This window comes from Coffea arabica, chromosome 2c (assembly GCF_036785885.1).
Source record: "Coffea arabica cultivar ET-39 chromosome 2c, Coffea Arabica ET-39 HiFi, whole genome shotgun sequence".
Lineage (NCBI taxonomy): Eukaryota > Viridiplantae > Streptophyta > Magnoliopsida > Gentianales > Rubiaceae > Coffea > Coffea arabica.
Genome location: NC_092312.1, coordinates 70630065 through 70643288, shown reverse-complemented (window position 1 = coordinate 70643288; position 13224 = coordinate 70630065). Strand labels below are relative to the sequence as shown.

Here is a 13224-nt window from a genome sequence, read left to right as displayed (position 1 = left end):
CCAACACAAGGTAAGAAATGGTGAATTTTTATGATTTTTGAAGTATTTAACACTTAGTCAAAAAAATGGTCAAAAGTATGAATAGTGTTTCTTAAGTCCTAACCAATAAGAAGGTGACATGTGGCACCTTATTAAATGCATTCCTATCCTTTCTTTCCTCTCACACATCAATCATTTCACACACTCTACTTATCATTTAACACCCGATAAATTTTACACAGTATCCGAAACTTAACCTTATTGGCCGAATTTTTTCGAACTTTTCGCACTAGTGGGTCCCACGTCCACTATTTACTCTTAATTTTCTAAAATTTCTCCAATGCTAGAAAAATCATTTTAAAACTATAATTGCTCATAAAATCCACTAAGAAAATATTTCTAAGCCAGAAAATGCAGAAAACATGCAATTAAGGGGAAATAAACCCTAGAAAAATAATTAGGGTTTTACGGGTTCTCACAAACTGGGTTGAGTTGTCTTCATAAAAGTTATAGCCCTTTGGCTTAGCTTCGAAACGGTATAAACATTACCCCAATCCGATAAGTATAGCTTCGGTTGTGACCAATACGCTAAGAGACGTCGAACCTGTTTTTTTGTTCTATGTTTTAAACCTTATTTCCGGTCACTTTTCTAGTTTGATTTTGTAATTGTATGACATTGAACTTATTGAATGGCTATTGTAATGAGATTATTTGTGTGTAATTTTGGGGGTTGATTGAGGAAAATAATGAAGCCATAAATGACTGAAAAATAGGTAAATACAAAGGGCGTGCTACCCAAATTTGCACTCGAAAGCTAGGTAGTCGTACGCGCGACTTGAGTAAGGGTTGAGAATGAAACTAATTTGGATCATTTAAGGTATTCAAATCTTCTTTAATAGAGGTTTATAAGTTAGAATCTGGCAGAAACTTGTACCCTTGGAAAAATGAAATTTACGACTAATAGAAAGACGTTTTCTTCGTTTCTTCGACTCAAATGGTATTTCAAAATATAATTGTTACCAAGTTTCACAGTTTGAATAACGAACAAGAGTTTTGCGAATATGCTCCAAATGAATTTCAATTACTTGATGCTTGGTAAACGAAACGTCTAAGTTTCGAATCTTAGTCGAATTTCAAAACTCTTAAACGATATTTTATCGCAAATTTGGACTCCAAACCTGGAGTACTACTTGGACGTGATCACTAAAAGCACTACATTTTTTGTGAGTGCTTCTAAATACCTAATTGAACTGGACCCTTGTTTTCTATACTTGACCATTGTGATTTAATGATATGTAATTTGTTTGATCGGGCAAGAGTGTACTTTATTGTTGCAATAGATATTTGTGTATAAGGTGCGCACTTCTTGGAATTTCAGAAACCCTGTGGCGAGTTACTCGAGTCGAGCCGGCAAGGCCTTGGTCGATTGGGTAACGAACCCTGGGTCTTTTTGTTTTGTTAAATGGAGTGATATCTCCTCGACTAATAGGTATACTTGAGTATTACCACCAGTGTTTCTTGAGGATTTTGGACCTAGTAAAGGGTTTGGATGGTGGACGGAGAGTAGTTTAAGGGTGCTCTACTAGATTGGTTACTTACTTAAAAGTTGACGGAGTGTCAACTATTACTTGATCAAGTTCTGGTGATGCAATGGGAATTTGGCTCCTGAGAGCCATCCGTATCCTTATACTTTGGAATGATTAGTACTTATCGTATTATTGTTTCTTTTAAAAGAAAAACTTTACACTCGCTCTTTTTGAAATTTGCTATTTGAAGTGTTATTGCTTACTTTTATGAACTTTTCATACTAATTACTTTACTATATTGAAACTTGTACTTATAAACAATAATCGATTTGCTATTTGGAACCTCACTGGGATTTTAGCTCATTCCACGTCATTTGTTTTCCTTACAAGGGGTACGAGCGAGGCGTGAGACCAGTACAGACTAGCGTAGTCTAGTTTTTGAATTTTGTAATTGTACTCGCACGAGTCACTCGATTAGGGTTGAATGTATTTAGAATTCCAAATTTTTGATGTATTTGGAATTGTATAGATGGTTGAGATAGAAATAAATGTATTTGTATGTTCCAAACTTTGGAACTGTTATTTCGTTTATTATTGAGATTGCACCCTATTTTATTTGATGTAAGTGAGTGAGTCCTGTCGAGAATTGGGCAGGCGACCCGCCGAACCCTAGGGTACGTCCTAGAGGGAGGTGGGGCCGTCACACTTCAAATATGAAAATCGAATTATGCTTAAACTTTTCCTCTTATCTTCTTTCTTTTTTGAGGGGCACAATCCCCATTAAAATGTTAATAACTAATATTAGGAGCTTAATTACTAATTCACATTAGATGAATTCACAATTATTTTTAATAGTTTAAATTTTACTACTTGTCCACAATCTCTAAGGTGAATAATAGTTCTTCTCTATTTATTATTAATTGTCTACTTTGAGGAAATTCTTAATATATTTGGAATTTCTTAAATAGTCATAATAACTATAAAAATGTTCTTGCCATGCGTACGATGTAATGCCATATAGATAAACTGAAAATCTTTGGAGATCTATTGTGTTAATTCATAATTTTTCACTGTTAGAATGCACAATGATAACACTTCCAAATGTCGACTAGTTAGTAATCTTGGTATTAATTTTGGTGCTGATAATGACTTGCTTAGATTCTTTATAATTGTTCAAAAAATGCAAGAATTTTTTTTCCATTTCTCTTTTCCTTTAAAATAGAACTTTTATAGTTTTTTTTTTTTGAAGAACTTTTATAGTTCTTTTCCTTTAAAGCTATATTAGGTAAAAGCTAGGTCTCGTAGCTTTTATAGTTCACGTTATATTATGATCATTATCTTGAAATACTTATTAGTGTGTCATACTATCTAAATTTTTCCAAACTGCTTGAAATGTATAAAGTCAATAGTTCATCATTTATGTTATTGCATATAACAACTAATAAAGAAAGAAATTTGTGATATAACAATCAAGAACAATGCCAAGGAGGAAAAATAAAAGCGACATTGTCAGAAGATAGGATACATACGTTACATGAGTTTGCTATTTGATGCCATAAGATTAGACAGCAGTGGATATAATGTTATTGTTTTCATAAAAGGATAAATTTTTTCTGCAAAATTATTGCAATTAAAGGGATAATTGATAATTTTAAAGCATGAATTAATATGGATTTATTTTCCTTTCTTAGTTTGCCTATAGTGTGCCTGTCGAGCACCAAATAGAAAAAAGCGTTTGTTTGGATTGCTTCATATTTCCCCAATTTTATTTGCTTACATCATCTTTACAATTTTCAATACACCTTTTTATCTTTCCAATATCTTTTTATCTCACTTACATCACATCACAAAAAGTGCTACAGTAAAAATATCCCAAATAATCCCAAATAACTTACTATCCAAACAGACCCATAACATAAGAAAGAAGAAAATAATTACAAGTGATTCTTTTCTTTTCATGGGGAGCCTACGGCGCAATAAATCTATTGACAGGGGAATAAAATCTGAAAGAGTATTGCCCATGTGCACGTAATGACTATTCTACCCTCTTCAATTGCCAATTCCCTACATCATCATAACTAAAGTGACCACGCTCAACTCATGTTTGCCTTTACTCCCTCCGGCCTCTGCTTTTGTGCACCTTCTCATGCATTCTTGCTCATCAGCAAAGGAAAACAGACCGAACCAAAAATCGATGAGGTTGCTGCTTTCCCAGTAAATTCTAGCAATTTATTCTCGTAAAATCCTTTCTTGCTTATTCCTCCCCGATTTAGTTCTTCCTCTTAAAATTTTGACCACATTTTTTTTTTGTATGAAAATTTGATTTTACCTCATATTTCTTGCTTTTTCTCCTCTTCATTTTCAACCCGTTGTTTATCACGAACCCTAGCGATGAACTCTCAATTTACTCCAGTATCTGTATGAGACATATAACTATTGTAGCAACGTTGTTAAGTAATGTTACAGCATGCATGTGTCTATAGGTGTATTTGAATGCCACTGTTATTTCTCTGTTATTCTAATTTAGGGAATGGAGAAATCTGTTGGGTTTGTTTAGTGCTATGGTTGAAGTTGTTAAGAAGTTGGTTTTAGGGATTAATTGGATTTTTTTTTTCTTTTTGGCAGGGATTTTTATTGTAATAGCTGAAAAAATGGGGCATGTTACTGTTGTAACACTTGAAGAAGGAATGAGAAGATTGGAGGTGGGCATATCGAAGGCCAAATTGATTTTGGATGGATACCCACCTAAGGCCTTGTTCACATCTGAAGAATACATGAAGTACTATGAGTATCCTTGAAGGAGTTATGCTGAATTTTGAGTTTTTTACTTCCTTTTTGTTATTCTTTATTGTTGGTTTGGAGCAGTTATTGGACCCATTTGTAATTTGCAGTTATTGATGACGGTGCATAGTGCCGCGTAGTTACTGTATATTTGCTGGGGCCTTGTATTGTTGTTTTTCGTCTTGTTGACAATTCTATTATTAAGGCTTGCGCGTGCTCTAAATGATAAGAATCAACCAGTGCTGAAAGTGCACATGGAGTTGTTACAAAATTGATGATTTGCTATTCATGTAAACTAAGAGAGCTTTTATTACTCTAACACGTAAATAATGAACACGCACCTATGTCTGGTTGCCTTTTGCTGCTTGAAATATCTTTCCATTTCTGATACCATTAAAAGCCAGACCTTGGTTAGACTTATGGTGTTGAAGCCGTTGTTCTTCAGAGAAGCCATAATAGTGGGATGGAAGGGACAAGCCACCCTTTATGCCCGTAATATGGTGATAGAGCCTGCTGATTTCAGTTACACAGGAAGCTTATGTCGTAGGTGAATTGGATGATTAGGATTTTTTTTTTTTTGGTTGGGGGGGGGGGGGTTAATCTGTGGTTTGCAACTTGTAGGAGATCTGTCATCCTATGAATGACATCTTTATTCTTTTAGCTCGAATTTGGTAGACTAAACCCAGAGTTAGTGAAAGAATCATGACAGAAATGTACTTGCCCTTGGTCATCATGTCGACTACAGACAGCATTGATAGTGGTAGCTAATATTCTGAATGTAGATAGAATTTGCTTCTAAACTTCTTGATTATGGGAGCACGGAATTGATGTATTTTTCAAAGCACTTTCATGGCATTATTTATGAAGCATAGACTATAAGTGTATATAGCCAATAGTTGCCGGAAGTTCATGTTGTTTAAGTGATCAGGTTGCTGACCTCTCTTCTAGTTAAACTATGTTGGTAAGACATAAGGCTAGATACTTTTTAAAAAAACCTTGTGAAACCATTCTCAAGTGGATGAATATTCTTGACTTGTAATAGCTGTGTGTATTCCATGTGTACTCAGCAGCCGCCTAATGACTATTCAGCAGAGCTCCTTCAAAGATTTAAGGGAGCTTTGGAAGAGAGTTTGCTGTTAAAGGTGAGATTTTTGTCCCTCTAAGCAGCAGTTATCATCATCTCCTTACACTAGTAGCAACTTTTTGATGGTTTTAGTGTGATCTTCCTAGATTTTAGTAAAGCAAAAGCTCATGCACCAGGTTTGTCCTTTTTCTATTTAAACTGTATCTTAACAAAATTTTCCTCGAGATTTACCATTGCAATTCTGCAATGAAAGAAATCACACATTTTGCAAAGTTAGCAGGTTACTCTTACCTACATCTTCCAGATATCCAACTGGCACCATGAAGTTTCTTTTGCTTCCTTCTCCTTAAAACCAATGGGAACAACATAATGATTCAAATATACTATGTTATGGAGAGTTTTCATATTCTTTTGGGGCTTATTTAACTTATTACATGCCTGGTATATGGAAATTTCCAAATGAACTTTTTAATGAGGAACTATGTGAATTCAGATTGAACTGCTTTTACTCAAAAGAAAAAGTATATAGCTGAAACTTTCTTCTTTCCAAAAGCCACCTTCTATGTCTGAGAAAGAGAATCTTTTCCCCATTTAGTTCTTCTAGTGGCTAGCCAGTTGCTCTGCTAGAAAAGACGATTGAACTTTTGAGCACTCCAGCAGAAGACTACAAAAACTATTAAGCAACTAGGTGTTGGATGCCAGTTTGTTATGCCTAGTTGCCCCATTGAAATTCTTCTACTGGTAACCCATTGCTCTGTTACATATTCCTTTGATTCTTGAAGCACTTATGCAGAAGACTATCTGAAGCTATTAGTACAACAAGGCATTCAGAACAGCTAAATTGGATACCAGTCCAGTCCTTTTCTGGGCTTCACCTGGAGTTCTTTTTTTTTTTTTAAATAATAATTTTCTTTATTTTCACTCTGCAGCTGTATAATGCATGCATGGTCTGGACTCTTTGATTCTTCTACTTGGTTATTTTTCCAGGTTCTGCCATCGTTATATGATAAAGATGGTGCACCTTTGCTGGTTGAACTCCTGCGTATGTGGACTAATTACAAGGCAATGACAAAGTGTCTTGGAGTATTCTTTTTATACCTTGATCGTCAGTGTGCATATCGTAAAAATGATGCACCACTTCAAGATCTCGCAACTTTCCATTTTCATGATCTGGTTTGTATGTTTGCCGTATTTTGGATGCTTTCAGTTTGCTCTTGCAGGGCTTTTTCATTTGTATTTGCACATTTATTTTCAGACTTGGGATTTCTCTCATGAAGTCATCTTGTTTATGAAATCAGATCTGCAAGCATATCCACCAAAGAATGTTTTCTGCTGCAGCTTCCCTTGTAGGTTAATATATCTTTTTCTTTTGAATACAACATTCTCCACGTACATAGGTCTGAAAGGCTTTAGGCATTATCGACTTACAGGTTGCACAAGACCGTAATGGGCAATCAATTGATACCGATCTGCTGAAGAATATCTCAACATTCTTTATAGAAATTCAGGATCAGGAAAAAGCATCTTACTATCACAATTTTGAAACTCTAATACTTGCAGATACTGCAAACTTCTACTCCCGCCTGGCATCACAGTGGTTACTCTGCTATTCCTCTACAGATTACGTTCTAAAGGTTGTCATAATCTACACCCAGTGTAAAACAATTTGTGTTGCATGATTATTTTGCACATGGTCTGTTTGTCTCTGTCTTTCAGTTTTGCTATATTTGTCGTTCTTTATTGACTTCCTTTTATTTTGTTTTCTTTTTTGGGTGTTGGGCTGTGTGTTAGGTTGAGCAATGTATAAATGAGGAGAAAGCAAGAGCTCATCGTTTTCTCTGCCCGCCGTCAGTTGAGAAGGTGTTGTGGGTAAGCTTTTCTGTAGCATCAGGAATAATCCTGTTTTATTTTTCTGTTGCTACATCAAGCATCAAGTGCAGTTGAAGTTCCTATTTTGAGATTTTCTTGTGTTGTTTGGTTCTTAGTAATGTTAAAAGTCACTTTTCCATGTTTTAGTCCAAATACAAGATTCTACTCTCTGTACAGTCAATTCTTAGGTACCATGAAGTTAGGATTTGTGCTTAATACTATCTGGTCTACATGTATGGTGATGTGGTTACCTGTCAATGTACTACGTGTAATTTTTATGGGCCTTAATGAAACTAAAGGCCTGAATAAACTTAGCAAGTTGTCTGTAGGAGAGAGTTTGAATTTCTGACTCAGCTGGCAGTGTCAGTTGTCAGAATTGTGCATGGCTGCTGAATGTTAACTTTCATGGGTCAATGTTAGGCTGTGGTTGTGGCCAAGGTTGCACTGATTTTGAGCCTCATGATGATCCGGCTTTGTCCTCTTAGAGTTGTCGTTCATGTTAATCGCACTTTTAGGTGCTCTAAATTTGAGATGGCATTTGTTTGTCCAGTTTTCAGCATCTATAGTTGTTTGTTTCTTCCCCTTAATTCATAATCAAAGTCACCAGGAATGATTTTTCTTTTTACTATAGAAGATCACCTACATCTTCTTTTCCTGAGCTTGATAAGGAAAGCAGAGTTCTTTGAGACATTTGAGCCATGCATAACCACTAGGCTACTATCTGAGGCTCTATAATGTTTTTGTATTTAGGAGCAGCTATCTATTTTGTGAGTTTCTTAGATAATCTCCATTCTTCTGGCAATTGTTTTGCTTGTTACTTTTTTGCTTTTGATAGTTCATTCTTTTCCAAAAAGGGCGAGTGAATAAAACTGAAAAAGAAATGAGGAAAAGCTCTTAAGGTTGCTCGCATTTTCAAACTGCATTGCATAATTTTGTGCATTCTTGGAAATCAGAGAAACAGCCTGTTCTATTAAATGGCTGCTAAAATTGGTGATTGCATGGCTACATTATTTAACCAAAAAAGGGAATGCATATGTGCATAGTCTTACATGGTACTTTCATGTGTTAATTGGATATTTTGCTCTTTTACAGACAGCGCACTCGCAATTGATAGATCAAACTGCAAACAGATTGATCGAGAAGAGGAGAGCAGAGAAGCAGGACTTGACAACATACCAGGCATGATTCACTTTACTCCTTTTCTTGGTAGCAAATTTATTTGCCAATGGCCAAATTTCCTATGACCGGGAAAGTGAAACTTAACTTCCTTTTATGCACTACTATATTGCAGCCTCTTACCCATTTTATTGAATTTCACCAGTGTTCCGAACCTCTTTAGTATAATTTTTGGATAAGCTTGGAGTCAAGATGTCAAGGATCTGCAATCATAGAAACTTCCCCAGTCCTTGTACAATTTGTTCAAATACATTTAGCTTGCCTATTATTTCCATGGATGAGGACTACCAGGATACAACAATTACCCCTTAGGTCCTTCACATGAGGATAGTGGTTGTAACCTCTAATAATTTATTAGTATATAACAGCTTTTGGGTTGAGTTTCCAACTATATGCTACTACACACTCACTTCTTAGTTCTAATTAGCTGGATCCATGATTATTACCAAGTTGCATGCTTTCTGGGGAAAAGCTGTATGACTTCCTGCATAACCTTTTCAATGCCCTTTACTTAAGAAATTCCGACCTAAGAGGCAGGCCTCTGAAACTATTATCCAATATTACCGAATTTGAACACTCATTCAAAGGGAGAATAAACATTGCATTTGTAACAGACTTGACATGTCAAGTACTGTGGTGCATAAACTTAACTCCTTTAGAGGAAGGTCACTGGAAGAATTAATGTGTACAGATAGATGTGGTTTTCCGAGAAGCTGACCTTCATTCTGCTGAAACCGTAGGTAGATCACTTTCATCACCGGGATACTCTTCTGTCATATATGGGAATGGATCATTATTTTATCAGACCCTACTTGTGGTAGATTGAAGTTTAACTGGTCTTACCTCACATGAATATTTTCCTTCTCGCTGCTCATCCACAATTCCATACAAGTCCAAGCTACCTGATAAGCAATGTAACTTAAATTAAGAAGCCATGTTCTTTCTAAACTTCTCTGGTTGTGTTGCAGGAGTTGCTCTCTAGGTGTGCTGATTTGAGTATTCACTAGTGAAGCACTGCATCACTAGCAGCTGAAATTTTGTCGATTAGTGATTCGGCATTGTTTTCTGTCCACCGAAAAGGGTTACTCAAATACACAAAACTGATGAGCATAGCCATCATTGGTGTTAGGATTTACGAATTTATACATCTTCTTGTTTCCTATACAGATACTAGAATCTTGAATACCTTTACTGCAACCTCCATTTTGTTGTTGCGAATGAAAACTATTTCCTTCACAATACTGTGAAAAACATGTTTTGGTTGATATGAATAGCTAAGAGGATCATACAATGGTATGCCATTGACATTTTTAGGCCGCCGACAATGGTATGCCGGTATTACATACACAGTATCCTCCTCTTATATGATGCTGGTGGCTTTTCCCCCTCAAATGCTAAATGTCACATTGGCTGGGAAACTGCTCATAGCTACTGTCAGTGTTAGTGTGCAGAAGATTTGCCTTTATAACATATGCCACTCCTTTCATGAAGTGCAGCATAATTAATTTTTATTTTGAGTTTGACAATTTATGTACTCTTTTAATGTGAGGTGCAAAACTGAAACTGATATTGATTTCTTGCATAAACTGAAAATTTTTTTTCTCTACTTATTCTAAGAAATTGGTCACTCAATCTAGCTTAGCACAGCATTTAGCCTAGATCTGTAGATTTGGAAGATTGAACATCTGGAACCATAACAATTTTGGAAAACTAATAAGAGCTTGTTTGGGTTATTATTTTTAGGAGTTTTTACTGAAAATGTACCTTAATGATTTGACACCGTGAAGTGAAAGATGATTGGAAAGTGTGTCAGAAAATTTGTGTGTGTCAAATCACAGTACAATTAGATTAAGGGCTTCCACTTACTATTGATTTTTAGTTACCGACACTATCATTCGACTGAGAGAACTCATATCGTAGGTCAAGTCACACAAGGAACTTTTTGACTCATGGATGAGTATGTCAAATCCCTGTGAGGTCCTTTTTGATTGGGCAAGCAAAACTGAGAAGCTTTTTGGGACCCCTTTTTTTTTTTTTTTTTTGTTAATGTAATCAAAGTACTTCCCAATTAAAATGCTTTAACAATTTATGAATGTATACGGTTAACGATATAATGGTAGTGAGAAAGAAAGGTTCTGAAAAGCAATATTTATTAACCTTTTTCACAAATTTCTTGAATCCCTTCTTTTGAATGTTCTTGCTTCAATTATTTCTTTTAGTTCCCTCCAGAAGTACAAAAGAGTTTGGTATTCATTTATCTCTTCTGCAACTCTTTCTTACTTTTTCAAAACAATTTTCTCGCACCTAATTAAGCATGATGAGCATCAACTCACAAGGCATGCAAGTCATGGAAGAATGAATACATGTGTAAATACTAAACCGCTGCACGTATCTGTAATAAAATTTAAAAGATACGTAGTTGTGCATAACCTTGGTTTAAATGTGAGAATCACTTTCTCTCATCTCTTTTGACTCTCTTTCTTTACTATAGGTTAGAGTAATTTTATGAGTAACGTAAAAATTGACGATTAACAAAAAAAAAAATTTAAAATATAGAGTAGGAGTACTATAGGAGTTGTCTATTAATAAAATGAAAAAGGCAAAATAGCCCCTAGCGACAAGTGCAAGGATTAAGAGTAGGGAAAGGTTCTCACTTCTTAGGGTAGTGCTTGAAAGTCCCAACTAACACAAAAGAGTTTGATGGTAAAACCAAATGCACGTCACTTAATGTGACGTAAATGGCATATATAGGCACAAAATTTTCAATGTAAAGCCAAACGCATATGTAAGGCCAAATACACGTGAGGACAATGTTACGAACATGTGCGATCCCACACATGATTCAAAATCACGGTTGCTGTCGCGAATCGTTTCACGTCGGTTTTGACATATCGATCGAGATCTCGATGAGACGCAAATTTTAAAATATTTAATATTCTAAAAATTATTAATAATATAAAAAAGTATGCTAAATAAAAATAATTAAAAAATTAGCAAAAGAAACAGCCAAATCAATCCATCGTGGAATGACTCGGCTGATTTCTTATTTTGACTCGGGATAACTCGGTGTGACTCGGCTAAATCAATCCGTCATGGTAATAACTCGGCCGATTTCTCGGCGAGTCAAGTATCTCGGTATCGTTTCATCACGGTATCGTATCAATAGAGGCCGAGACTTCGAACCATGATCCCACATGAACCGTACCTGAATAATATGTTTCTAGTTTTTTCACGAAATAACCTGCTCTAAAAACTTTACACCATTTGAAAATAGTCTGTACTAGCAACCACTTCTGTCCCCTTACCCAACAAGAATCATCTTCAAAGGGCCTAGTGTAGAAAAAATAAAAAAACTGTTAGAGTCAAACTCTAAGATAATTTAGGAGAAAAACAATGGAAACACAAAAGTATGAGCTGCCTTGAACAAATATATAGTTAGTATAAATTATCAATTGTAAAACAAATTGATGAAAACTTGAAGAGATGTAAGTCGTGATAAAAGACAATCTAAAATAAGATATGTTTGAAGATGCAGGCAACAATTATGTATATTCTTGATCATTATAGTGATTTTTCTTTATAACTGAAGTAGTTTAATCTAGAGCTGCTGCTAAACCGAGTAGCTTGACTCGAGCTCGCAAGTTACTTGGTCAGCAGCTCGGTTCGAGCTTAAGCTCGTTTTGACCTCGAGCTGCTTGATAGAAGTCTCGAGTCACGCTCGAGTTTCAATATTTTGCACTCGAAAGCTCGACGAGTCTAATCGAGTTTTTTAAATATAATTTTAATTTTTATCATTGTGAAATGTCAATAATATTCTTTATTTAAAATTATATATAAAATATTAATTTTTATTATGTGAGTTTGATTAGGCTTAATTGAGCTTGATTTGAATTGATTACACTTAAATAAACTTAAGCTCGAATTCTAAAAGCTCGATGAGCTCGAGCTCGAGTTTAGTTATTTTTACCTCAAGTCACTATTCGAACTTGACTCGACTCGAATACAGCCCTATCCGCTCACATCTTCTGTGACAATATTAATAACTACTGCAGGAATTAGTGCCTTTCTTTCTTTGGCTAACTATAAAATTTAAAGTTGAAGCTTTTAAATTAGAGAGTGGAAATTCGTAGTACCATTTATTAACAAAAAAGTATACATATACGCCATGCCTATTTACTTTCATATCTATACAAACGTGTACAAATTTCTTAGTCTATTGCACATTGAAAAATTTGGAGAACATTCTTAGTGGAATAGGAAGTATTTTAATGCTTCTTTCGATAAGCGATACCATGTCAATCGAATAAATCATATAGTAATAAATTTCATAACCTTATCATTATTAGAGATAATAATAGTGACGACAAAAAAAAAAAGAAATGTATTAGATGACTCGAGAACGAGAGCGTAACTAAAATATTTTGCATTCGATTACTCTTACTTACACTAAAAAAAGAAAAAAAATTAAATACTGATGGTAAGGTAGAAGAACTTGTAAAATTCAATAATTAATAATTTTCTATAAAACAATTTCTCCAATTGCATAAAATTCTAGTGAAATTAAAATTAAAATAAATATTGAATACTACGTTGATTGACCCGAAATTAAAAAAAAAAGAAAATATATATAATCTTTAGTTCTCCCACTTTAGCTAAAGGAAAAAAAAAAGAGCAAAGAGAGAACAAAAGTCGTTTTACGTACACGTGGGCAGACGTAATCTCTTCGATCCTTTCTACGCGCACATTTGCACATTTTTCTCAATTTCATCAATTTTTCTTTTTTTTTTTGGTGACTTTTTTTTGTTGTTG

The 13224-nt window shown here is 34.9% G+C and overlaps 1 protein-coding gene across 3 annotated transcripts; it reads left to right on the top strand.

Moving 5' to 3' along the window:
- Positions 1–3596: 3596 nt before the first annotated feature.
- On the top strand, positions 3597–9722 carry LOC113727633 (cullin-1). 3 transcript variants are annotated; one of them, XM_027251902.2, is made up of 9 exons: positions 3597–3704; positions 4131–4293; positions 5329–5428; positions 6358–6543; positions 6669–6716; positions 6801–7004; positions 7162–7239; positions 8332–8418; positions 9384–9722. In XM_027251902.2, exons 2-9 carry the CDS (start codon positions 4157–4159, stop codon positions 9420–9422), a joined length of 879 nt encoding a protein of 292 aa, XP_027107703.1. In that variant the 5' UTR covers positions 3597–3704; positions 4131–4156; the 3' UTR covers positions 9423–9722. The 3 variants fall into 3 exon arrangements, with proteins under 3 accessions (XP_027107703.1, XP_027107705.1, XP_027107704.1); XM_027251904.2 differs by having other exon boundaries at positions 6626–6716; positions 6931–7004; positions 9384–9654; XM_027251903.2 differs by having other exon boundaries at positions 3619–3719; positions 9384–9654.
- The last annotated feature ends 3502 nt before the right edge of the window (positions 9723–13224 follow it).

Coding starts and splice junctions, on each gene's coding strand:
- LOC113727633 (XM_027251902.2), top strand. CDS start 4,157: ATGGGGCATGTTACTGTTGTAACACTTGAAGAAGGAATGAGAAGATTG. Junction 4,294..5,328: donor GAATACATGAAGTACTATGA/GTATCCTTGAAG, acceptor GACTTGTAATAG/CTGTGTGTATTCCATGTGTA. Junction 7,005..7,161: donor CTACAGATTACGTTCTAAAG/GTTGTCATAATC, acceptor GCTGTGTGTTAG/GTTGAGCAATGTATAAATGA.